This window comes from Zootoca vivipara, chromosome 12 (genome assembly GCF_965207765.1).
Source record: "Zootoca vivipara chromosome 12, rZooViv2.hap1.1, whole genome shotgun sequence".
NCBI classification, from domain to species: domain Eukaryota; kingdom Metazoa; phylum Chordata; class Lepidosauria; order Squamata; family Lacertidae; genus Zootoca; species Zootoca vivipara.
Window position 1 is genome coordinate 48375866 of NC_142595.1, and position 26596 is coordinate 48402461.

The following is a 26596-nucleotide window of genomic DNA, read 5'->3' on the forward strand; positions in this document are numbered from 1 at the left end:
CCCTCAGCGCTCTCTCCGACTCCTCCCATCAGCACAAGGATTAACGCTGGGATCACTGCTCCCCAAATCTGCACCAGTAAATCGAGGGAACCCCCTATAATAGATTTAGAGGGTGAATTTGTGGAGGAGGAGAAGGGGTGTGGAAGTCCAATGGCAGTAGCGGTTGTCCTAGCGCTGAGGGGATACTGAGTTAGGGTAGCGCTGTGTTGGCTGCAACCCTACCCCCCCCAAAACCCCAAATAGTATGGAGGTTTATATAATCATAGAGTTGGAAGGGGCTACAATGATAATCTGGTACAACCCCCTGCAAAGCAGGAATCTTTTGCCCAATGTATAGCTCGATCCCACAACCTGGAGATTATAAGTGGGGGATGAAATAGGAAACCAGGGAAGGGAAAATGTAATGGAGTATCCTAAGAATGGGCTCCTGTGTCTTCTTCTCTTCTTTGGCGATTACTTATAGCCAAGTAAGATTGCCTTCCATAAACATGGTTTTAACAGTGAGTCCGTAAGTGACTGTGGAGGCCAATTCTGGATCCACACGTCCTTCCACAGTGGGGACATTGGTTTCCGGGCAGGAGTTGATCATGGTGTGGATTTGCCAAGCGTGCCTTCCTCTTAGCTTGATTCTCCCTTGCGTCCTGAGTTCGAGCGTCTTCAGAGCCCACAACACCTTTGGTAAAGGCTGTTCTCCAAATGGAGCGCTCGCAGGCCAGTGTTTCCCAGTTGTCGGTGTTTATACTACATTTTTAAAGATTTGCCTTGAGAGAGTCTTTGAACCAGCATTATGTTTCCCCTTTTTAAGTTCGGAATAGAGTAGCTGCTAATGGAGGCTGCTTCCCATTACTGCTGTTTGGCAGCCAAGGAGGGAAGGAACTCAATTGCTGGTTGTGGGTCAGGAATTGATAAGTCAAAACAAGAGATGGGATCACAACTGCTACCTGTCCCCCACCCCCCCACCCCTTTCTTGCTTTCAAGGAGTATTTCCTGGGATAAGAACAATACAACTGCACAAGGCTTTCAGGACATCGCCCGGGCCTTGGAGAAGTGAGTAACCGGAGCGGTTTTGTACTCCTTTTCCTCGAGGGAATTGGGGGGAGCCGCCAACATGGCTTATCGTGCTCACGTTTTCACGAGAGAAAGAAAGTATGCGGCTTGGGGGGTTTCTGAAACGTTAAGTGGTTTATGAATGCTTTCCAATAAATAAATAAAACGGCCTCTTCTGCAGCAACTACACCCTCAAGTTCATGTCATTCCCCATGAGTGACATCACGGCGGCCTACCGAAATGCCCCTGAGAGGACGGACGAGGTGTGGCAAAAGGTGAGCCATGCCTCTTCCCTATGGGCCTAGGGATGAGGGGAATAATTTGGTCCCGTTTGCATTTTAGCGAGAAACTACCTAACTCGTTCTTCTCGAAGGATCCTTCAGCACTTGCACTTCAGCACTTTTGCACTCCCCCCCCCCCACAACCGAGTAATGTTTGTAAAAATGGACATATGGGGAGAAAGTCTGGCTACAAAAGCCTTTATCGGAGGAAATAGCACACAAGGGGCGTTTTATGAGGGAGAATTGCTTGCAAAAGCATGTATGAAGTGGTTCCGTTCCGGAAGACTGCTCAACATCTGAAACGTCCGAAAACTGAGGCGCAAAGGGCGGCCTGCAAATTTACAGAGAAAATTGAGAAAAAATACAACAGTACCTCAGTGGAAGCCATTTGACTTCCGAGGTGCGTTTGAAAACAGAAGCATTTACTTCTGGGTTTCCGGAGTTCGAGTTCAGCGCGTCCATTAAGGCGAACTAGGCAGCTGCCTAGGGCGCAAACTGGACGGGGTGCCGGCCAGGCTGCCCGCCTCCCCGCGATGCTGCCTGGGGCCACCTCCACTGCGCCTGTCAGCTGTTGAGCGACTTCAGGCCGCTATCCCGAGGCGCCACCTCGCCGCGCCTCTCAGCTGTTTTTATTATTATTATTATTTTCTGCTTTTTATTTTTTATTTTATTTTTTCTATTTTCTATTTTTATTTTTGTTTGTTTTTTATTTTGTTTTTTATTCCACTTTTATTTTTTCTTAAAAAAACAAGTCTGGGAAATAGGGGGGGGGGTGCGCCAGAAGGTGATCTCGCCTAGGGCGCAAAAAACCCTAGCATCAGCGGAGATGTTCGAAAACTGAGGTACTACTGTATTGGGTGGAGCGGCATACAGAAATTCTGAGCAAGAGAAAAATTGAGTTTTTGTGAGGATTTCTTTAGAAATTGTATTCTGTGGCAGTTGTAGTGGAGAAACCTGAAACGGATAGTTTTGGACCTCTGGAGAAATGGCCACTTCCTCTGCCGGCGCACAGGAGTGTCGCCAAGTCCCAGTTTTGGTATAATTTGTCCCCTGTCTCTCCCCCCTCCTTCCTCTCTCCCCTTCAGATCCAGTGGTGTCTCCTCAGGAACAACCACTCGCAGAAGTTCCCCCAGGACCAAGCCTTCCGCCTCCACCAGGGAATCGTCACCAATAGCGCCGAGCAAGTAAACGTTCCCATCTCCCTGTTCAGCACCCATTTGCCACCCCTTCCCGTGGAAATCTGTGCGGAAGGAGCGCGGCCTGTCTGCCCCCTGCCCGGAGGGGCTGCTGTGATTGGCTGGCCAGCGGGTTCGGGACTTGGCACCTTGGCGAGGGGCAGGAAGCTAATGGCCCTGTGTCTTGCCCCTTCCCTAGATGATGAGCCGCCTCTGTGTCAGGGTCCAGGAAGAGGTGCGGTTGCTGCGGACCTGCTCCGCCGACACGATTCAGGAAGAAGTGCTCTACGCCCGGGAACTCATGAAGGAAGCCAAGAATTCGCGGGCGGTGAGCTTAATCTATTTATTTACATTCCTAGCCCCATGTATCCTTCGAGGATCTGAAGGTGTTAAAACTATTCGAAACATCCACCCAACAACATTCCACTTTCTATAAACCAATGTTTTCATCAACCCTCCAGCCCAGATATTGTAAGTTCATTTTCTTTTTCACGCAAAAAAATGGTTTATAAGGAGTTTCCCGCCATTAGTAAAGATTGACAATGACTTTTATCTGATTAAACACGTCAATTGCCGTCTCAGCTAAGGCCAATAATTTTAACAACCGTCCCTCCATGATGAGTCTTTTAGTCTTTGTGCATGAAAAGTTTCGCCGCCGTGATCATGTGTTGAAATAATGCTCCAGCCTCAGGCCTTTCTTGTCCCCCGTTATCTGGTCCTTTAAATGGGAGGTGCCGTTCGGATTCCCACTGCCGATAATACTAAATGTCAGATTTTAAATGACCCTTTTAGGCTGGTCTATGACTGATGGCGCTGTGGGTTTTTGAAGAGCAAAGAAGAGGGTGCTATGAGGACTCTCCTTTTAACCCCCCCCCAACAATATGTACCGTAGGGACACGGGTGGCGCTGTGGGTTAAACCACAGAGCCTAGGGCTTGCCGATCAGAAGGTCGGCGGTTCGAATCCCCGCAACGGGGTGAGCTCCCGTTGCTCGGTCCCAGCTCCTGCCAACCTAGCAGTTTGAAAACATGTCAAAGTGGAAGTAGATAAACAGGTACCGCTCCGGCAGGAAGGTAAATGGCGTTTCTGAGCGTTGCTCTGGTTCGCCAGAAGCGGCTTTGTCATGCTGGCCACATGACCTGGAAGCTGTACGCCAGCTTCCTCGGACAATAACATGAGATGAGCGCCGCAACCCCAAAGTCGTCTGCGACTGGACCTAATGGTCAGGGTCCCTTTACCTTTACCTTTATGACCGTAATAGAGATTTGTTTTGTATTGTACTAAATTTCTCTCCCAAACATCCTATATAATAAAGTCCCTGTGTCTCTGCGTCCAGATTCCGTGTGTCCCATTTTCCGCGCTAATGCGCATGTGCCCCAGGGACACAGGGATTGGACGCAGAGACAATATCTCGGTCGCGCGCCCAGGACACTGTCATGCAGCGCCGGAGGCTGTTCTAGCGGGCCACTCCCAGTGCTGGCCTCCATGGGCGCCTAGAAGATCCCCGCCCCCTCCTGCTCCCTCCCGCCGCCGCCACCCCGGCTTCGGCCCCGCGACAGCCATGGGCGCCCCCGGAGCCACCTTCATCACCAGCCTCCGTTGTTCTGGCGAAGGAAGGAGGAGGCGGCGGTAGTAACAGCAGCGGGAGCAGCCCGGGCCGAGCATGCCTCACCTTCCCTGGCCTCTGCCCGTCCTGAGCTCCTCGCCCTCAGGGGGCCGGCCTCCATGGGCAGCGATGGAGGAGCCCGTGAGAGGAGCGGCGAGGCTGCGGCCTTCTCTCCCTCTCTGCGCTCAGCTGCGGGGCACGACGGGAGAGCGAGTTTGTTTACTTGCGTTCCCGGCGCCCCCCGCGGCCGAGCGCAGAGAGAGAGAGAGGGAAGGCCGCGGCCCCGCTGCTCCTCACATATCCTCTAGCGCCCGTTTTCTAAACGGGCTGATAAACACTAGTTCTCTATAAAAATACAGATCCATACCCAAGCTGCAGAAAGGTCTCTGTAGGTGTGTTCCTTGTGTGCTTTTTAATGATGATATTTTTATTGCAGTTTATTGAATAAAAACAGAGAGAGAAAAGCACCTGCAAAGCATAATTTCTCTTTTTGTCTCTTAGCTCTTCCCCAGCCTGTATGAGCTTGGGCACATTTTGGCTAGCGACGGTCCGGTCCGGCACAGGCTAGAATCAGTGGCCAACGAGGTCTCAAAAGCTGTTGACAAGGAACTGCAGGTATTGCGAGGGAACGGTCCTGTTTTCATCTTGCTTTTCTGTTGTTCATTTATTGCATTTAAAAATCCCACTTTTCTTCTAACGGAGCTCAAGGGCGGCACACGTTCTTCTCCCCGCTCCTTGTTCTATCCCCACAACAGCCCTGCGAGGTAGGTTGGGCTGAGCGGTTGTGCATGGCCCAAGGTCACCCAGCGAGCGCCATGTGACCCGAACCCAGGTTCTAATCCAACCCTCTGATCCAGGGGGTCCTCGAAGCGGTTTGCGAAAGGGATGAAACCATGAAATTTTCAGTAAAAAAGTGGTCAAAAAGCGCATTTTGAACATTGTAAGCATCCAAAATATGGCTGTCCCCCAAGTATCCTGAGCCTCGGGACTAAAGGAGGACTTGTAGGAGTGGTTGGGAGCACAGATATCAAAGAAGGATGTCAAAAACAGCAGAACGGCCAGTGGTTTATTAAAAGAAGCTGTATACTTATAGCAAATCAGCCTGCCAGGTCTCCCAGACTTTACAGACTTTGATAATAATAATAATAATAATAATAATAATAATAATAATAATAATAATAATATACCCTGCCCATCTGGCTGGGTTTCCCACAGAAAAATGAAATAAAATAATCTATTAAACATTAAAAGCCTCCCTAAACAGGGCTGCCTTCAGATGTATTCTAAAAATCTGGTAGCTGTTTTTCTCTTTGACATCTGGTGGGAGGGAGGGCGCCACCACCGAGAAGGCCCTCTGCCTGGTTCCCTGCAACTTGGCTTCTCGCAACGAGGGAACCGCCAGAAGGCCCTCGGTGCTGGACCTCAGTGTCCGGGCAGAACGATGGAGGTGGAGACGCTCCTTCAGGTATACTGGACCGAGGCCATTGGGGCTTTAAAGGTCAGCACCAACACTTTGAACTGTGCTCAGAAACGTACTGGGAGCCAATGTAGATCTTTCAAGACCGGTGTTATGTGGTCTCGGCGGCCGCTCCCAGTCACCAGTCTAGCTGCCGCATTCTGGATTAGTTGTAGTAACCTCACTTCTCGCAGGGAGGGAACCGCCATAGGCCCTCAGAGCTGGACCTCAGTGAATGATGGGGGTGGAGACGCTCCTTCAGGTATACTGGGCCTTTGAGGCCATTTAGGGCTTTCAAGGTCAGCACCAACACTTTGAATTGTGCTTAGAAACGTCCTGGGAGCCAATGTAGGTCTTTCAGGTGTTATGTGGTCTCGGTGGCCACTCCCAGTCACCAGTCTGGCTGCCGCATTCTGGGTTAGCTGTAGTTTCCGGCTCACCTTCAAAGGTAGCCCCACGTAGAGCGCATTGCAGTAATCCAAGCCGGGAGATAACCAGAGCATATTGAAGCAAGGGAATATAAACATTTATGAGCTCATTGCTGCCACCGCTACCAATTAATTGTGGGGTTCTCTTGACTACCAAGACCAGGCATAGGCAAACTCGGCCCTACAGATGTTTTGGGACTACAACTCCCATCATCCCTAGCTAACAGGACCAGGGGTCAGGGATGATGGGAATTGTAGTCCCAAAGCATTTGGAGGGCTGAGTTTGCCTATGCCTGGCCAAGATGGTGTTTGCAGAGCTTTTGGAATGGTTTGCCTTTGGTGCAACACACCACGAGGCTCGAAGAAGCCTGTGGTTGCCATGGCAACCAAATAAATGGAGGAGAAGGCCCCTTGGGCCTTCGGGAACCGGCCAGCCCTCTGCAGGAACGCCCGTCGCCTTGTGCGAAAGGGCGGGTTTGATTCTTAAGAAAGACACCCGCCGCGTGGCTGGCGCCAGGGGCACCCCACGATGCTCTTCTCTTGCCCAGCCAGCTGCCCTGCTTCTTCTCTCCCCTCTGCAGGTGATCCTGGAGTCTATGGTTTCCCTCACCCAGGAGCTGTGCCCACACGCCGTCCAGGCGGCGGAAGAGCACAACAAGATGCTGGCGGCCGTTTCGGAGCGCGTCACCGTGCCCCGAAACTTCATCCGGGGGGCTCTGCTGGAGCAGGCTGGCCAGGACATACAGAACAAGCTCAAGTGAGGAGCACAGAGGGGATGCCATGGGGGGGGGAGGACTGAGCCTGGCGCTTTTCACAGGCAAAGCAGGTTCTCTGCCACTGAGCTTCTGCCTCACAAGCTGGGGGGGGGGGGGAGGCAGTCATGCTATCCGAAGTGGGGCCTGGCCAGGGCCAAGCTACTGAAGCTAACGGGGCCCTTTCTATGTCCAGCTGTCCTTTGCCAACAACAAATTGTCGGTATATGGTAATTTATGCACCTCATAGGTACCTAAAGCCATAACCATAACCATAACAAAATATGTATTTACCGTGTTTCTCATATTTTAAGGCATCCCTACAAAATAAGGCATGGCAGGATTTTCCTGAGGTGGAAAAATATAAGGCATACCTCGAAAATAAGCCGTACCGGGTGGTGGAAGAAGGTCTGTGGCAAAGAAGGGTTGCTGCTGCCGCGTTAACCCCCGAGACCTGGCTGCAGCCTCAGCGCACAGCGCGTGCAGCCCCAGAACCCGGCTGTAGCCTTTGCGCACCGCGCGCGGACACCCGGGACCTGGCTGTAGCCTCAGCGCGCAGCCCCAGGACCCGGCTGCAGCCTTTGCGCGCAGACACCCGGGACCCGGCTGCAGCCTGAGCGCGCAGCGCGCGCAGCCCCAGAACCCGGCTGCAGCCTCTGCCTGTCGCGCGCGCAGCCCCAGGACCCGGCTGCAGCCTTTGCGCGCAGACACCCGGGACCCGGCTGTAGCCTCAGCGCGCAGCCCCAGGACCCGGCTGCAGCCTTTGCGCGCAGACACCCGGGACCCGGCTGCAGCCTGAGCGCGCAGCGCGCGCAGCCCCAGAACCCGGCTGCAGCCTTTGCCTGCCGCGCGCGCAGCCCCAGAACCCAGCTGCAGCCTTTGCCTGCCGCGCGCGCAGCCCCAGGACCCGGCTGCAGCTTCTGCCTTCCGCGCGCGCAGCCCCAGGACCCGGCTGCAGCCTCTGCCTGCCGCGCGCGCAGCCCCAGGACCCGGCTGCAGCCTCTGCCTGCCGCGCGCGCAACCCCAGGACCCGGCTGCAGCCTCTGCCTGCCGCGCGCGCAGCCCCAGGACCCGGCTGCAGCTTCTGCCTTCTGCGCGCGCAGCCCCAGGACCCGGCTGCAGCCTCTGCCTGCCGCGCGCGCAGCCCCAGGACCCGGCTGCAGCCTCTGCCTGCCGCGCGCGCAGCCCCAGGACCCGGCTGCAGCCTCTGCCTGCCGCGCGCGAAGACCCGGTGGGAGCAGGTCTGTGGTCTGTACAGATACCGGTACCGGTACTTAATTAAAAAAAAAAGACATCCCTTGAAAATAAGCCATGCTGTGTTTTTTTCAGGAAAAAAATAATATAAGACATGACTTATAATATGAGAAACACGGTAATCAAAGGAATTGTTGAATTGAAATACATTTAAGACAAAGTATATTAATAGTGAAATACAATTAAGAAGAAGTATATTAATAGTGAAATATTTATTAAGCTCTTACTTAAAATGATTTTTTTATTCATAACAAACTGAATAATGCAAATGCATTGGCATTTGGCAATGACAAAAGATCTTTTAGAAACACAATTTGCAAAGTCTCATAATCTAGTCTCTAGAAACTTGCCATAACGTGAAATAATAATAGGTGTGAATATATGATGCAAACTAGTAATAACTAATTATCCTATATAATAAAGTCCCTGTGTCTCTGCGTCCAGTCCCTGTGTCCCTGTGTCCACGCTAATGCGCATGTGCCCCACAGACACAGGGACTGGACGAAGAGGAGGGACGTACACACACACACGTTCTCTCCCCCCCTCAACCCTCTGCCTCCCGTTCCCCTGCAGTGGCGGACCAAGATGGCGGCATTGGGCTCCGGGGCCGCGGCGTCGGGAGCCTGGTCCGGCTCCCGCCGCTGCGGTCCACAGCGCCGGAGCCCAATACCGCCATCTTGGTCCGCCTCCGCCTCCTGACAACCCTACCTGGCCCCGCGGCCGAGCGCAGAAAGGGAGGAAAGGCCGTGGCCCCGTCGCACCTCTAGCGCCCGTTTTCTTAACGGGCTGAATGAGACTAGTTACTTAATATTATTACTTATAAATTATTACTGAATAAATTATTGCTTAATAAATTATTAATATGAAATTAAGTATGTTATAACCTGTACAATGCAATTGTAGTTAATACAATGCATTTTTTAAATATAATATCAATGTCACCATAGTAGTCCACTAATGGGCAGGGCCCATTGCTTACATCATAGGAGCCTACACAACACAATGTACTGTTGCTGTATGTAGGTTTTATTTTATTGTTTTATATTTTGGAAATGTACATCCAGTTTCCCCCCCCTTTAATTTTTTGGGGGGCCCTAAACTATAGCTTGTTTAGCTTATACGTAAATCGGGCACTAGGCCTGGCACAGGGGTTTGGAAGGGGGGGTGCGCGAACCTCTCTGACCCTCCTCTCCATCTCTGATCCCATGCCCAGCGAGGTCAAGCTTTCGGTGGTGACTTACCTGACCAACACGATTGTGGAAGAGCTGCTGCAGGAGTTGTACTACGCTCACAAGAGTCTGGTGAGAGCAAGCCCCATTCCGCCCCAAATCACACACTCGGGGGTTCATTTAATACAGGGCTCAATGCTAGAAACAGTGCTGAGGGGGTGGGGTGGGGGTGGGCAGGGGGCATTGGATCAGGCCTCAGCCCTGACCTCTACAAATTGCTACCTAACCAACTCCCCCCCCCAGGGCATGTGCAGAGTGCTTGGCCACAAGCACCGAGCCAACTCATGTAAGCACCCCCCCAAAGCTATCAGGCTATCAGGGAGAATGCCCCTTTCACTATTTTTAGCAGGAGAGGGAACGAATTCATGCGAGTGTACCGCAAAACTCGCTGTAATCGTGCCCCATACGTTTGTGTTTAGTCGATTCCACTTACAAGTCTCTTCCCCTAAAAGTATCTCAAAGCGATTTCTCTGTAGAATCGTAGACTTGGAAGGGAGGGCCATCTAGTCTGACCCCCTTCAAACGCAGGGATATGCAGCAGGAATTGAACCCGTGACTAGGGTTGCCAGACTCAATAGAGGACAGGACTTCTGTGCCTTTAATTGCCCTGCTCTCTTTTGAGTCTGGAAACCTCAAAGAGAAACCAGCAGACCCTTTGCTTGGAAATTAAACAAAGGGTCTTCTCTTTGAGGTTTCCAGACTCAAAAGAGAGCAGGGCAATTAAAGGCACAGAAGTCCTGTCCTCTATTGAGTCTGGCAACCCTACCCGTGACCTAGGCATTATCAAAAAGCCATTCAATGCGTGAAAAGAGCAGTTAAAAATAACTTCATGTGACACCAATATATGCTGACGTTCACTTGCAGGCCTTCCTCTCTCTTGCATGAGGGAGGCCTCCCTCTCCTCTCTCCACCCATAATGTCTCCCCAATCTCCTCCCCAACCTCAGGCCCAGCACATCAGCCACCTCCGCCGGCTTTCCGAGGGCCAAGACAACGCCACCCTCCTGGAGCAGGTTGGGAAGCCCTGTCTCCACGACCACGAGGAGACCACGGACGACGAGCTGGGCTCCAGCATTGTAAGTGGGTGAGCTCTGGGGAGGCCCTGCGTCTGCAGGCCCCAGGCTCCCTGGAAGGGAGTTCGCCCTGGAAGGGGTTCGCCTGACCGCTCTCTCGTCTCGCCCCAGGACACCATGGCCATCAAGAGGCGGAAGAACTGCCGCAGGATCCGGCCCGCTTCCGCCTTCATTAGTGAGTGCGAGAGTTGCGTGCCCCAAATGCCACCTTCCCAACCATACGTTTTGCTTCTGGGGACGGGCCGTAGCTCAGTGGTAGAGTGTCTCTTTTGCATGCAGTCTCAATTCCCAGTGATGCCAGGTAGGGCTGGAAAACCCTTGCCAGTGTGGGCCAGGGGTAGTCAACGCGGCGCCCTCTGGAAGATGGGGGGGCTCCAGCTCTCATCCTGACTGTTGGCCGTGCTGGCAGGGGCTGATGGAGATCTGGGTCTCAACTTCTGGAGCGCAGAACATTGGCTACCCCTGGTGTATCCCCGGGTTTCCAGTTGCTGGACTACAACTCCCATCATCCATATCCGTTGGCTAAGCAGTCCATGGACGATGGTCGTTGTAGTCCAGCATCGTCACGGAACCCAAGGTTGAACTCGCTCCAAATGTCAATATATTTTTTCCCAAACCAAGTCTGTATTTATAAGCAGTTGTGAGTGTTGTCTTGTCGGCAATCCATTGATTAAAGGGGATCATATCTTTTTTATTCTCCCAGTTCATCAATAACACTCTCTCGGCCATATATATATTCCCACTGTGGAATATAACAACACAATAAAATTCAGAACAGAAACAATTAGTTGCACCAATTGAAATCCAATTGAAACTCTTTAACGAATTCAACAAAGCTGATGAACTTGATGCGGTCATCCCAGCTCTTTTGACACCCGATAGTCATTTAATACCTCCAGCATGCCCCCCTTGCTTCTTAGCGGCCCCCCTAGGTAATTCCACTACCCCCCCCCCATTTTGAGAACTGCTGCTGCAGCCGCAGCCCGTCACCATTTCTTCCATTGCATCTGAAAATGCCCGCCCCATTGCAAGGCACCCCTGTCCCTCCCTTCTAAGTGGTGTAGTCTCTCCAACCACCCACCCGCCCCGGACAGACCCCTGTCCTCCTCTTGCAGGTGGTTCTGAGCAGGACGGCGACCTGGCTGTGCCCAGGATGGACTCCCCGCTGGGCTGGATCTCGCTGGCTAGCAGCAGCCAATACCTGCATTCCCGCAGCACGTCCTTCGAGGCGCTCTCCGACCTGCCGACGGAAGGCGGCCGGCTGGAGCACCGCACCCGCAGCCGCCCCCGGCCGCCCCGTGCCGCCCCGCAGGGCAGGTTCCGCCCCAGTGTGAGTATCCTGCACGCGAGCCCCTGCGGCTTTCGGCTCTCCTGCCCACCTTTCCGTTCCTCCGCTTGCTAAGCTTCTCCTCCCGTTGCTTTCCCTGTCCTTTCTGGGCACAAATTTGGCCTCTTGGTGCAAGAGGTGGGGGACACACAACTCCTTAAGGCCTTTTGCAACTTGGCTGATCTTGTGCCTAATGCTATTGTGTGGCGGCTCAGATCCCAGCTCAGCCCTGCCTTCCCACCCTCTGAAGCCCACATTTGGGGGCTTTCTGTTGGATTCGGCCGGCAGAAGGAGGTGCTGAGCCCCAACAGAGGGGCACCTCTGCCCCATCCACTCACACCAGCCTGATGCAAAGGTCTCTCGATTTCTCTGTTCGTTGCCTCCCTCGTTTCCTGTCCGCAACTGGTCGAACTCACTTTCCACTCACTTAGCTTCCTCATTTCTTCCTTTTTTAAAAAAGTTTTTATTTATACTTTTCGAGTTTATACATTTCATTAATTTTACAATCATAGTTTTGACTTCCTTCCCCCTCTTTCTGTGGCTCCTTAAATTTATTTTTTAATACCTTCTGCATATCCAAATTCATTTAATTTGCCCATTTAATTATCTAATTTAAATATATGCTCTTATGAAACTGCAGGTTATTACAATAATCCTGCCAGTGTTTTTTATCTGTTACCAATTTATCTGTGACTATTCCACAAACCATTTCCATTCATTTATTTTAAAAAAATGTTTGTTATCTTGATTACTTATTCTCCTGTAAGTTTCACCACTTCTGCATATTCCATAAGTTTTTGTATCTATTCTTCCTTTGCTGCGACTTCTGCTTCTTTCCATTTCGGGGCAAGTACCATTTCTTGCTGATGTAGTAGCATACATGAATAAATTTCTATACAATTTAGGTAGTTCTGTCACTATAATTCCCAAAAGAAAAGCTTCTGGGTTTTGTGTGTGTGTGTGTGTGTTTTTTTTTACAAAGGTTATTTTGAACATCCTTTTCCATTCATTATATATCATTTCCCAGTAAGCTTTAACCTTACAACAAGACTACTACACAAGACCACCACCTCATTTCTTTCCTCATCCAAATTCCTCATTCATTCCCATTTTCCAACTTTTGATTCGTTTACCTTTTGAACTGAACTGAACTATAGAACATTACAAATCGGATGTACCTTTTTCAAACATTCCTAGACAGGAAGTCTCACTCACCCTTTAGATTTCTGAATAAAGAGAAGATGTTCCTTGTGAAATAGGTGGGGCAAGTTAACAAGGTATTTGTCATCCTTTCCTGTTTCAGAACCGAATCCTGGGCTCTATAGAGTCCCGAGAACAGGAGAACGGATCAGTGCCACGACTGGATGAGGGTCTCGATGAATTTTTTAACAGAAGGGTCCTTGCTGACAACACCGGGTGAGGCCTTCTCCTTCTCCTTCTCCTTCTCCTTCTCCTTCTCCTTCTCCTCCTTCTCCTTCTCCTTCTCCTTCTCCTCCTTCTCTTTCTCCTTCTCCTCCTCCTCCTCCTCCTTCTCCTCCTCCTTCTCCTCCTCCTTCTCCTTCTCCTCCTTCTCCTTCTCCTTCTTCTTCTTCTTCCTCTTCTTCCTCTATATTGAATTTATTTACCGCCCTATACCCGGGGGTCTCAGGGTGGTTCACAGAATAAAATCAAGACATAAAACTACAAAATACCTAATAAAAATAAAAACAACAATGCTATAGCCCCACCCTAAAAAAAAAAAAACACTTTAAAAGGTCATAGGATGTCAATCAAATCAACCAAAGGCATGGTGAAAAAGGAATGTTTTTGCCTGGCGCCTAAAGGTGTATAATGAAGGCGCCCGGCGAACCTCCCTGGGGAGAGCATTCCACAGATGGGGAGCCACTGCAGAGAAGGCCCCGTTCTCGTGTTGCCACCCTCCGGACCTCTCAAGGAGGAGGCACACGAAGAAGGGCCTCGGAAGATGATCTCAGGGTCTGGGACGGTTCATAAGGGGAGAGGCGGTCCTTGAGGTATCATGGTCCTGAACCGTTTAAGGCAGGCACCCCCAAACTGCGGCCGTCCAGATGTTTTGGCCTACAACTCCCATGATCCCTAACTAACAGGACCAGTGGTCGGGGAAGATGGGAATTGTAGTCCAAAACATCTGGAGGACCGAAGTTTGGGGGTGCCTGGTTTAAGGCTTTTTAGGTCAAAACCAGCACTTTGAGTTGGGCCCGGAAACTAATCGGTAGCCAGTGCAGTCGGGGCAGGATCGGTGTAATAGGCTCAAACCGTCCTGCTCCGGTGAGCAACCTGGCCGCTGAATTCTGCGCCAGCTGAAGCTTCCAAACCGTCTTCAGAGGTGGCCCTACGTATAAAGCATTGCAGTAATCTAATTTGAGATTACCAGAGCTTAGACAACAGTAGTTAGGCACCATCCCCTTCCCCACCCCCTCAGAATTTGCAATCTGGACCCCCCCCCACAATGCCGCAAAAAGAGCTCCCATCCCGACACAGGGAGGGTGGAGCCAGACTCCAAAGGGGCGGAGCTCCTGCAGCCGCCGCGGGTCCAAGGCGTGGCCCTGCCCGGAATGGGGCGTGCTAAGGGGTGGAGCCTGGATGCCAAGTTGGAGGTAATTGGCGGCTTGCTGGGGAGGAGGCGGGGCTAGGCAAATTCACGTGGGATAAAGTTGTCAATTCTCCACAATGGAGAATTTTTTAAAAAGTGCTAGTCCAGAGGGGCCCTGTGGCTCTCCCCTCTGCAGCCACGGCAGAGCTCAAGAATCTTAGAACTGGACGGGTCCACGAGGGTCATCCATTCCAACCCCCCTGCAATGCAGGAATTGCAGCAGAGAATCCCTGTTGTCTCCCCTCCCTCAGTTCCTCTACCTTTTCCCTCTCGCAGGTACCCTCGGACGCCCAAGGGCTGTGGGGTGAGGCCAGGACCCTCTGACCCCCTCCCGCCCCTCCAGAAGAAGAGGAGGAGGGGCCTCTTCCACTTCCGCAGGCATCGCAGCATCAAGGGGGAGCGAGACCCCGAGGACCTGCCCCCCAGCCCTCCCCCACCACCCACGGGTGGGGAGGAGCAGAAGCCCCCGCTGCGCCCCTCTGGCAGCCAGGAGGAGGAGAGGCGGCTGGGGCAGGATGGGCTGGGGGTGGCTGTGCCCCTTCCGGGAATGGGGGTCCTCGGCCCCGGATGTGGGGTGAAGGGTCTGCCCAGCAGGGCTAAACAGGTAAATGAAGTCTTTGCTCCCGGGAATGGCGGGAGGGTAGAGGGCAGGGGGGGGCTCTCCAAAGAGTTCTGCGTTTCATTTGCTCTGCTCTCTTCTCTCCCCCCCCCCCCCGCCGCCGCAAAAAGAGCTCCCATCCCGACACAGGGAGGGTGGAGCCAGACTCCAAAGGGGCGGAGCTCCTGCAGCCGTCGCGGGTCCAAGGCGTGGCCCTGCCCGGAATGGGGCGTGCTAAGGGGTGGAGCCTGGATGCCAAGTTGGAGGTAATTGGCGGCTTGCTGGGGAGGAGGCGGGGCTAGGCAAATTCACGCGGGGTAAAGTTGTCAATGGCTGCCAGCCACGGTAGCAACCTGAAGCTGTGCGCCTCTGAATGACCAGTCCCCCAGGAGAGGGTGAGTGCCCCTGTTTCTATCAATATTATCAACGGGAAACCCCTTTGGGGAATTTTTGTGTGAAAACGGAGATCAGCACGTGATAATTGGGTTTGATGACTGGGGAAATACCGGTATATGGAAAGTGGAATAGTATTATAGTCAAATGAGGTTGCAAGAGAAATGAAAAAATAGCTGTAATAGAGAAAGTTTTAATTTTTTAATTTTTATTTTTAAAAAAGAGAAAGTTTTTGTAATGGATAAAGATATAAAGGTTTTGGAAGGAAAGGTTTGAAGGAAAACACTGTGGAGATGGGTGTGGGAAGTCGACTAGCGAAACAATGTAATTATTTGTGAAAGCGAAAGAAAAATTAATAAAACATTCTACAGAAAGTAGAGTAGCTGGATGTTGTTGTGGAAAAAATGTTTTGAATAATTCATTTTATGCAACAGGCAGAGAGAATTGGATGCCCTTTTTATTTTCATCTGTTTTCTTTCTTTCTCTTCTCTTTTTTAAAAAAATCCTTTTTATTGCTTATTTTTCATAACTACAAAGCATATATAACATACAAGACATACAATATATATATATATATATACACACATTATACAGAATAAACATCATAGGATTACATTCTACTGTTTATCTGATAATTATTACAAGTATTTCCTTTATAAATTAATTTATCTTTCCTCTTTTTTTCCCCTGCATTTTCCTCCCCTAAGTAAATTAAAATACTAAAAAAGAAAGAAAAAAAAGAAAAAGGAATAAAATAAAAATAAAAATATATTTATATAATAAAGGTAAAAATAAAAACTTTGGACTTCCTGTTAATTCCCCGAGTATATAATTATTCTTTACACTTTTATGTAAATACCTTAGTACAGACTTCTAAAGCCACTATTCCAGTACATTCTTACTTCCTTTTACACCCTAACAATTATGATTCAACCCCTCATTTCACTCAAACGCTATCATGGATATTACATTTTTACTATATTTTTGAACGTATTTCTTGTACCTATCCTATCCCTTTTTTAAAAAAATTCTTTTGAATTGCCTCTAAGTCTATTTGTTAATTGTGCCATTTCAGCAAAATCCTGTAGTTTCACTTCTCTTTTTTTATCATTTCCCCTTTTTAAATCTGTCTCAAAAAGGCTTTAACAATAATGATAATAATAATAATAAGCATGCAAAAAGGAGAGTGTCGCTGTTGCCCTGAAGTTCTGCTTGCCAACTTCCTACTGGGGCACCTGTTTGGCCGCTGTGAGAACAGGGATGTTGGACTAGATGAGCCCTCCCCTCCCCTTGGTCCTGATCCTGTTCTTAACCCACCTGCTTCCTCTTCCGGTTCTAGAGCGTCGACCTGGGGCGAGGGGGGAGCATGAAGGAGCAGCAGAGAAGACGCTCTTCAGACGACTCAGGTCTGCATCCCACAACCCAACAACCCTTCTCCATCGATCTTCCCTCCTTCCTTGCCCCCTCCCACTGCCCCCCCCAAGCAAAACTCTCAATAAGATGATATGAACTGGACTGAGCATAAGACACTTCTTTCTGCATCAGTCCAAACGTTTCGTGCATGTTGAAATTTGCCCCATTTCAATACCCACCCACCCCCGGTTCAGTTTTCTAGGAGTGCTTGAAATCCCACGGGCACAATTCTGCCCAAATTGACCTCTCCGGGGTCCCACCGAGCTCAGTGATTGAGCTGACTCAGGGGTGCGCAAACTAGGCTGAATTGTGCCTCAGGAATTTTACAGTCTTGCTTGCAAAATAAATAAATGTATGTACCCTTTCCCCCTTCCCCCAAACAACAATCGAAACCACAAGTTTTAGGATGATCTGATTTATTATTATTATTTGCGCGGGGTGGAGGTGGTGGTGAAATTTTATGAACCATCTGAAGAACTGGGGGGGGGGTGTATTTGGAGCTAGAATACAGTGGTGCCCTGCAAGACGAACGAATTCGTTTTGCGGAAAATCCGTCTTGCGAATCGCGGTTTCCCATAGGAATGCATTGAAATTTAATTAATGCGTTCCTATGGGCAAAAAAAAAAAGAAATTCCAATGCATTCCTATGGGAAATCGCGATTTGCAAGATGAATTTTTCGCAAAACGAATTGACTCGCGGAACGAATTAAATTCGTCTTGAGAGGTACCACTGTACCTGTGAGGGACAAGAAATACAGACAGGCCCCTCCCATCTTGAACACGACCTCCTCACCCAGCGGAAGTGGGAGAGGGGAGGGGGATAGTTCCAGCGGGGATTCAGGAAGTGCAAGCATGAGCTCAAGTAGGATAGCTGAGCCCAGGCACCGCCTGGGAACGGAAAGGGGAAGCAAAGAGACCGTGGGAAAAAGACCGATCCCAGCCACCCCGGAATTGCGTAAAAAGCGCAGAGGGAGGAGATTCAGTATGCCAAGATTACTTTGTTGGAGAAAAACGCGCGAATCGCCATTCGGAGGTTCTGCGCCCGACTGAGAACATGTACAGTACTGACAATCTGTATATAGCACTGATTCAGCACTGTAAATAGATTGCACCAATAAAAGGATAAAATGCAGACCTGTGAGGCGTCGTTACTCTAAAGTAGCCACTCCGGATCCTGTGACAGTACCTACAATTTTGGGCCCCTGTTTTAAGCGTGTGCGCAGGATTGCAGCTCTGGCTGAGATAGAAAGATGGACTTTTTTGTTTTCCGAACCCCACAGGGCAAGCAGGATGGAAGCCTCACCCCCCACTGCAGAGTACCAAGCCAAGCTTTGCCACCATTCGCCGGGCAGAAGCCAGCTGGGACATAGGTGGGCATGTGAGGTTTTGTGAGTTTCCTGGGTAAGATCACTGCCGACTGCTCAGATGCACCCATTTGATGCTCTTCGATGTGATGCTTGGTTCTTGTTTGAGGGAGCTGCCCTCACCCTGCCCCCTAAAACAAGCAGCTCCCTCGTCCAAAGCCACCTTAGCCCGGGTCTCCTGTGCTGTGTTTGTATATTTACAGCATTACTTCCCCGTTCTTTATCTAAAAAGACTCTCAGAGGGGCTCTAAGGCAGCCTTCTTCCTTCAGGCACACCGTTTCTTAAAAAGACACAGCATGCGAGGAAAGGCGGGTGGGGAGGGAGGAGGAAAAAGCGAGCTAAAGCACAAGTCCTTAAGTTTCAGCCAATGACGTTCGTTAGCCAACGTCAGCAGCTATCTTGCCCCTTGATGAAAAGCAGTTCCACCCATTTCCCAGATCAGACCCAGGAGCAGAAGTGGCAGCACTGAATCAGAATTCATAGAATCATAAGTTGTAGGCTTGGAAGGGACCTCCGAGGTCATCTAGCCCAACCCTCTGCAGTGGAGGAATCAACAAGGCAGGGCAGCTCTCCCCCGCCCCCCAGACATCCCTTTATGCTTCTAGTAGGTAGAAGGAAATTATTATTTTTTTAAAGGATTTGCCAAACGCATCTCATTTCTCTACTCCTGCTCTCTAACAGCTGAAGAAAGCTCGCCGAGGGAGAGCAGGGGACAGGAACCCCTCAGAGACAGCCCCCCAGAAGAAACGGACGAAAGGGCCATTGCCGTGGCAACACCGACCTCCGAAAAGGACCGACCAACGGCTCCAGCCAAGGCAAGCAGCTCAGCAACCCCTGGGAGAGTGAAAACTGCAGGCAAACTGGGCAGGAGGGGAGAGAGGAGCCGGGTTCGCCTTGGGAGGTGGTCGGTGTAGTACTAATTTTCTCCCCTGCCCCCCCCCAATTCAGTTGGGTGTTTTGCTGTCATAGAACTCAGCAGCGGGAGGACAGGGGCCAAGCGAGAACGAGTTGGCTCTGTCGCTAGTATGGCGCCATCTACTGTTGGCTTCCCTGCCTTCCCCCCCTACCAGTCTCAAATTGCTAGCAGGCAATTTGGTTGCTCTCATCTCAAGCCACATTGCGCTCTACATTTAAGCACACCTCCCTGCGAGAGGGGGGGGGGTGTCACGGCCGAAACTGGACCCTGGTGCCTGGTGCGGATGGCGTTTCCGCACCATCGCTATTTTCTTTTATCCACTTTTCCTCCCTGACTCTTTAGAGCCTATCGTCTTCCTTCCCTCCCGCCTCATGGCTTTCAAAATTAACCTTTATGTCATTGCCTTTTTGTACGTTTTCCAGTTCTGATTACACTCATTGCATAATAACTGAAAATTTAAATAAATATAGAAAGGTAGAAAACTTCTCCTTACAAGTCTTCAGATAACCCTGCTAGTGATGTCAATTTACTCCAGTCCTTTTGGAATACTTGATCCTGCTGGTTTCGGATTTTTCCTGTCAGCTTCGCCAGTTCTGCAAAGTCCATCATCTTCATCTGCCACTCGTCTTTCTTTGGTCCTTCTCGTTGTTTCCATTTTGGGGCTAAAAGAATTCTTGCCGCGGTTGTTGCCTTCATAAACAGTCTTTTATCTTCCCTTGGTATCTCTTCACTCACTGTACCCAATAAAAAGGCTTCTGCTTTTTTAAACAAAAGTAGAATCATCGAATCATAGAGTTGGAAGAGACCACAAGGGCCATCCAGTCCAACCCCCTGCCAAGCAGGAAACACCATCAAAGCATTCCTGACAGATGGCTGTCAAGCCTCCGCTTAAAGACCTCCAAAGAAGGGGACTCCCCCCCACTCCTTGGCAGCAAATTCCACTGCCGAACAGGTCTTACTGTCAGGAAGTTCTTCCTAATGTTTTGGTGGAATCTTCTATCTTGTAGTTTGAATCCATTGCTCCGTGTCCGCTTCTCTGGAGCAGCAGAAAACAACCTTCCACCCTCCTCTATATGACATCCTTTTATATATTTGAACATGGCTATCATATCACCCCTTAACCTTCTCTTCTCCAGGCTAAACAGACCTAGCTCCCTAAGCCATAAAGCGTTTCTAGGCCTTTGACCATTTTGGTTGCCCTCCTCTGGATATGTTCCAGCTTGTCAGTATCCTTCTTGAACTGTGGTGCCCAGAACTGGACACAGTAGTCCAGGTGAGGTCTGACCAGAGCAGAATACAGTGGTACTATTACTTCCCTTGATCTAGATGCTATACTCCTATTGATGCAGCCCAGAATTGCATTGGCTTTTTTAGCTGCTGCATCACACTGCTGACTCATGTCAAGTTTGTGGTGTACCAAGACTCCTAGACCCTTTTCACATGTACTGCTCTCAAGCCAGGTGTCTCCCATCCTGTATTTGTGCCTTTCATTTTTTTTTGCCCAAGTGTAGTACTTTACATTTCTCCTTGTTAAAATTCATCTTGTTTGCTTTGGCCCAGTTGTCTAATCTGTTAAGGTCATTTTAAACTGTGATCCTGTCCTCTGGGGTATTAGCCACCCCTCCCAATTTGGTGTCATCTGCAAACTTGCTCAGGATGCCCTCAAGCCCATCATCCAAGTCATTGATGAAGATGTTGAATAAGACTGGGCCCAAGACAGAACCCCGTGGCACCCCACTAGTCACTTCTCTCCAGGATGAAGAGGAGCCATTGATGAGCACCCTTTGGGTTCGGTCAGTCAGCCAGTTACAAATGCACTGAATGGTAGCATTGTCTAGCCCACATTTTACCAGCTTCTTTACAAGAATATCATGGGGCACCTTGTCAAAGGCCTTGCTACCATTTCCCAGAAAGCCTTTACCTCTTTGCAAGTCCACCACATGTGATGGAAGATACCTTCCCTTTCTTTACATTTCCAACACTCATTGGTTCTTGTCTTGTACATTTGAGCAAGTTTAGCTGGTGGTTAAATACCATCTGTACATCATTTTCATAACATTTTCTTTCAGCGCACTGCATGCAGGAAAATCAATACCTTCCTTCCGCAAGCACCATTGCTATTTTTGGGACGGATTCAGTCACATATCGGCTGAGTCAGGTTGCATCATGAGGGTTGACTGGGAGCTGTTGCACAGCGAACTCAAGAAATTGGGCTTCTTCTTTTTTTGCTATGAGGAAAGCAAGAGGGGAAACGCAGGGCAAAAGTGTGGTGTGCCAAAGCAAGTCCTTCTCGCCTCCCCATGAAGGAATTACGACAAATGCCTTTTAAACAGCCGTCTAACTTCCCAGCAGATCAATCAAGATCGACACTCAGCAAACTGGTCCCCTAGAACAGCGTTTCTCAACCAGACGCTGGCTGGTGTGCCGCGACGTGCGGCGACGAGAAGGGCGATTTGCATTGTCACGTGCCTGGCGGCCGCCAATAACCAATACTGACCCGCAGGAAAGCAATATTTCTCCTCCTCTTTCCCAAAGCTCAGTGCAAACGAGCCTGGCGGCCGCCAATACCCAACACTGACCCGCTGGAAAGCAATATTTGGCAAGTGTTTCTTGCAGTCATAATTATAATATAGGGCGGCACAGAGTTAAATTTTTTAACTTTTTTAATGGTGGTGTGCCTCGTGATTTTTTTCATGGAACAAGTGTGCCGTGGCCCAAAAAAGGTTGAGAAACACTGCCCTAGAAGCACCCAGAAAAGTTATTAGCGAGACATATGTCAGCAAAACTCACCCAACTGAAGCTGGTCCCAGCCTGCCAGATGTTGGACTACAACTCCCATCATCCCCTGACCATCGAACAATAACCTCAGGGGCGCAGATTTCACCAGCCCCACTTTGGAGGCCGCCAGGAACATCTCACAAATTTAAACAGGCCTTTGGCTGACTCACATCCTTTTAAATGTGTTGTGGAAGGCAGGATTATTGAGTTGTCTTTGTTTTTGTTACGTATTCTGTGGTTTTTTTTATATTTTTTATATTTATGGTTTTTTTTATATTTATGTTGTGAACCACCCTGAGATCTACAGGTAGAGGGCAGACAAATAATAATAATAATAATAATAATAATAATAATAATAATAATAGTAATCAGTGCTTCTGGCGGTACGCAGGGGTACGCATACCCCTAAACATTTTGTGAACCTTTGTGCTTTTGTCGATTTACTGAATTTATTTTTCCCAGTTTAAACTATAAAATGGTGGTTTTCTTGAGTCAAAATGAGAGTACCCCCTAAACAATTGTTTAGAAAAAGCACTAATATTATTATTATTAGTTACAGGTAGGTGGCCATGTTGGTCTGACATAGTCGAAACAAAAAATAAAAAAAATCCTTCCAGTAGCACCTTAGAGACCAACTAAGTTTGTCATAGGTATGAGCTTTCGTGTGCATGCATTGGTATCTGAAGAAGTGTGCATGCACACGAAAGCTCATACCTATGACAAACTTAGTTGGTCTCTAAGGTGCTACTGGAAGGAATTTATTTATTTATTTATTTATTAATAATAATAATAATAATAGTTCCTTATATTGACCCTGCTTAGATTGGCAGAAGCCCCTGCAGGCTTTTGCGCTTCACAGAACGCTTCTGCGAAATACATTTCTGACAATAAGAGCTGTTTGACTCTACGATTCTCCTCTCCCCCCCCCCCAGCAATTCAGGGATCCCCCGCCCGCCCCTCGGCCTCCCAAGCCCGTCGCCCTCCCCCGGGGCCGGAAGCCCCCCAGCCAGCCCGAGAGGAGCCGTAGCAACGAGGAAGCAGGCGGCTCAGGAGGAGGGGCAGCCGCGGAGGAAACACGTACGTCCCCCCCAATAGCCCAACCCCGACGCAGAGCCGAGGAGCAAGAGAATGAAGGTGACGTGAGACTGGGGCGGCAGGACGGCAGGCCTTCTCTCTCTCAGGGAGTGTCTGGCGGAAGGAGCTCCTTCTGGGGGCCACAGATTCTGCCTGGTCCGTAGCTGTTTTCCTCCCAGCCATAAAGTGGGCTCTTGGGAACGAGACAGAGTGACACCTCTCCAGGGTTTTCCAGGCAGTGCGTCTCTCCCAGCCCTACCTGGAAATGCCGGTCACTGAGCTGCAGCCCTTTCCCGAAAGCTTTTGGGGCGGCAGTGTGGTGCAGTGGTTAGAGCAGTGGTTCTCAAAGGGTCTGGCGCAGGAGAGGGCGGCGAGTGTGGTAGAAAGATTCAAGGACAATCATTTTAGCATGCTGTAGTATCAAAATATTTTATTTTTATCGTTTACAGAATACAGATAGATACCTACCTTTTCCAAACGAGAGCAGGAGAGCACAATACCAGCTGTCGTCTTTTTGCTTTCCAGCGCATTGCTTATCAATTACAAAGTTCAATGTGGCGCAAGCAAAGTTTTATTCTGAAAGGCATGGCCAAGGAAAAAAAAACATTTTGAGAACTGGGTTAGAGTGTCGGGTTAGGACCTCGGAGAGACCAGGGTTCAAATCCCCTTCTGCTTGCTCAGTCGGTAGAGTGTGAGGCGCTTAACCTCAGAGTTGTGGGTTCGAGCCCCATGTTGGACAAAAAGATTCCTGCATTGCAGGGGGTTGGACTGGATGACCCTCAAGGTCCCTTCCAACTCTGCAATTCTGTGGCTCTCTCGGCCTTCAGCTCTTTGGCAGAAAAGGCAGGATGCAAATACAATGAGCTAATAAATGAATGGTAGCGTTTGCCATGAGTACATCTCCAAATTCTCCGAGGGTCTTTCCAGGAGAGAAGGCGGCCTTAAAATGCCGTGAGGTGGCCCAATTCCCACCTCGTAGTTCTGGAAAGAGCAGCAGATTTGGGGGCAGGAGACGCAGGGATTGCTGACAACCCCCCCCCCCCAATTTTTCCCTTCCAGGGGACCCTGAGGTAGGAAAGAAGGCGGCCCCCCTCAAACCAAAGAGGACGCGCCGGGCACAGTCATGCGACAAGCTGGAGTCGGATCGGGGCCGAAACCCTGGCTCTGGAGGTGAAGCCCTTCTTCCGACACCACGGTTCCTGCTCTCTGGGCGTGGGACCTGAAAAGGGGGGGGGCAGGAGCTAAAGAGGGGAGGGGCTGCACATTCCCCCGCGCTGCCTGCCTGTTGCTTCCGCTGGGCTGCAAACACGCCAGGCGCTTAAAGGACATTTAGAGCATGACTCTCCCCCCCCACCCCCTAAGCATCTGGCAGAGGCCACCGGAGATTGAGGCCCTTCCACCGAGAGAAGGAAAGCGGCCCTTGCCAGATACGCTGTCTTTGAAGCTGGAGGCTCCCTTTCGGTGCCCGGGTAGCTGCGGAGAGGCCTTTTCGTTTCCCTCTGTACTCTGCTCACAACATACCCAAAGCCTGCTTCCAAAGGGGGAGGCTGCTCCTGTGAGCAGCGGGGGGGGGGGGAGAGTGGCAGGAGTCAGATTGGGGGTGGGTGCCTAACCTCGCAGGGCTGTTGTGGCAATAAAATGGGGAGGAGGAGGAGAACAATGCAGGCTGCCGCCTTGAGCTCCTTGTAGGAAAGGTGGGATATTATTATTAATAATAATAATTTTATTTATACCCCGCCCTTCCCAGTCAAGACCGGGCTTAGGGCGGCTAACAACAAATAACGCAAGTATAAAAGAAACAATTCAGTTAAAATGCAGATTAATACAATGTTAAAATTCAATTTGAAAATTAAACATCTACAAATAAGATAAAACCATTACGAGATAAAACCTTAGGGGAGGGTAACCCCGGGGTCAGACTGGGTCAGTCCGAAGGCCAAACGGAACAGCTCTGTCTTGCAGGCCCTACGAAAAGATGACAAATCCCGCAGGGCCCTAGTCTCTTAAGACAGAGCGTTCCACCAGGTCGGGGGCCAGTACTGAGAAGGCCCTGGTCCTGGTCGAGGCCAGCCTAACCACCTTGTGACTCGGGATCTCCAGTATGTTATTATTTGTGGACCTTAATGTCCTCTGTGGGTCATACCGGGAGAGGCGGTCCCGTAGGTACGAGGGTCCTAATGATGATGATGATGATGTTATTATTTAATGTGCCGCCCATCGGACTGGGTTGCCCCAGCCACTCTGGGCGGCTTCCAGCAAAATATTAAAACACTGTAAAACATCAAATATTAAAAACTTCCCTATATGTACAGGGCTGCATCATCATCATCATCATTATGCCCTAGCTTGCATGAATCCTCCCTTGAGGACACTTTAAATTATTTTTAAAGTGTTGTAATATCTCTCGTGCCAGTGGCCGACTTTGGGCTCTCCCAAATCAGTGGCGCCCTGTGCGGTGGTAACACCCCCCCCGCCTCTCGCACTCCATTCCGCAGAATGGCTGTGGCCACCCCCACAGCACAGCCGAACTACCCGAAAACCACCTCTGCTCATGCGCAGAACGCTTGGTCCCGGTGGCTAACTTCCTCTCGTCTCTCCCTTTTTCTCCCCCCACTCACCCCGTCCTCCTTCACTACCTTCCTTTCCCCCCCCACCAGGTGCCAGCGACACACCCCTGCCTGACCCCCCTCCCGCCCCCCCTGAATGCGGCCTGCACAGCTGGAAATCCCGCCCCGCTGCTTCCCACCCTCTCCTTCCTCCGGACCGGACCGCGGGTAAGATTCCAGCGCCCTCCTTTGCCCCATAGCGTGGGGCCGACGGAAACGATTCATGCTCGGTTTTTTCTCCCCCCACTCCTCTCCCTTCTCCGCCCTCCCCCTTGCAACTTTACAGCTCCCTCTCTCTTCAGGAACTCCCGAATCTGGGACAGAATGATGGACAGGAGATCCCTCAACGTCGTCGCCGCCACCGCCGGAAGCTGCGATGCCCTTTCATCTCCTGGCGGAACGAGCGAAGGAACATGAGAGAGGGGGAGCAGAGGCTTGGGGAGGCCTCCTTTCCGCTGCCCTCAGCTCTCCCCCTCCCTCAGAAGAGGGGCTGACCTCTCCCGCCCTAGAGAAACTGTCCGTCGGGACCTGCTGGGTCTCCAGTGCTGCTGACCGTCAACCCCACCAACTCTTATTCCTTCCCCCCCCCTCCTCCGTTTGTGCCTGTATCCTTCCCTCGCTTCTGGGTCGGAGCCACCACCCCCCGACCCTCGTGCCCCAGAGGGACTAAGGACACCACCGCCACCCCTTTTAAAAATCGGGGGGCGGGGGTTGAGAGAGAAAAAAAGCCACAATGAACCACCCCCCCACCACCACCTCCTGCTCCCTTTCGCCCATAATACTTGGGGTGTTGTCGAGACTCGGGTGAAATATACACCATTCTCCCCTGCCCCCCCCTCCGGCCGCCTTTGCTGCCCCCCCCCAACCCAAAGCCCTCTCCATAATCTGCCGGCCCCTAGCATTTCACGCCTCCCCCTCCCCTCCTCCCTTCATTCTTACCGTTCTATTTTAAGCTTGTACAAAAGGGAAAGAGAAAAGAGAATCCTAATAAATTATATATGGAAATAAATAAAAGCGAGAAGCTGTCGGGTTCGGCGCTGCTGGTGTTGCCGGGGCATCCTGCCTGCTTTTGGGAACGCACCGGGAAGGACAAAGACCCACCCTAGTATTGCAACGTTGGAAAGGGACCACGAGGAATTGTTCACCCAACGTGGGGCCACGAGTCCGAGTTTAATAACCCTGCCCCGCCCCCCGTCACCTACAGAGGCATTCGCAA

At 50.5% G+C, this 26596-nt stretch overlaps 1 protein-coding gene across 2 annotated transcripts in view; it reads left to right on the top strand.

Moving 5' to 3' along the window:
- CARMIL3 (capping protein regulator and myosin 1 linker 3) overlaps window positions 1-25943 on the top strand; it is a 75678-nt gene extending 49735 nt beyond the window's left edge. The window contains exons 22-41 of one of the 2 annotated variants that reach the window (XM_088656246.1): window positions 979-1047; window positions 1229-1322; window positions 2414-2512; window positions 2703-2831; window positions 4610-4723; window positions 6574-6749; window positions 9212-9299; window positions 10174-10302; window positions 10411-10474; window positions 11415-11629; window positions 12930-13042; window positions 14514-14841; window positions 14967-15101; window positions 16568-16634; window positions 17922-18011; window positions 18688-18821; window positions 22633-22834; window positions 23834-23944; window positions 25432-25548; window positions 25667-25943. In XM_088656246.1, the coding sequence (XP_088512372.1) occupies window positions 979-1047; window positions 1229-1322; window positions 2414-2512; window positions 2703-2831; window positions 4610-4723; window positions 6574-6749; window positions 9212-9299; window positions 10174-10302; window positions 10411-10474; window positions 11415-11629; window positions 12930-13042; window positions 14514-14841; window positions 14967-15101; window positions 16568-16634; window positions 17922-18011; window positions 18688-18821; window positions 22633-22834; window positions 23834-23944; window positions 25432-25548; window positions 25667-25797 (2605 nt within the window). In that variant the 3' untranslated portion in view covers window positions 25798-25943. The remainder of the gene's footprint in view (window positions 1-978; window positions 1048-1228; window positions 1323-2413; window positions 2513-2702; window positions 2832-4609; window positions 4724-6573; window positions 6750-9211; window positions 9300-10173; window positions 10303-10410; window positions 10475-11414; window positions 11630-12929; window positions 13043-14513; window positions 14842-14966; window positions 15102-16567; window positions 16635-17921; window positions 18012-18687; window positions 18822-22632; window positions 22835-23833; window positions 23945-25431; window positions 25549-25666) is intronic. The other variant, XM_088656247.1, reaches the window with a different exon arrangement.
- Window positions 25944-26596: the final 653 nt, after the last annotated feature.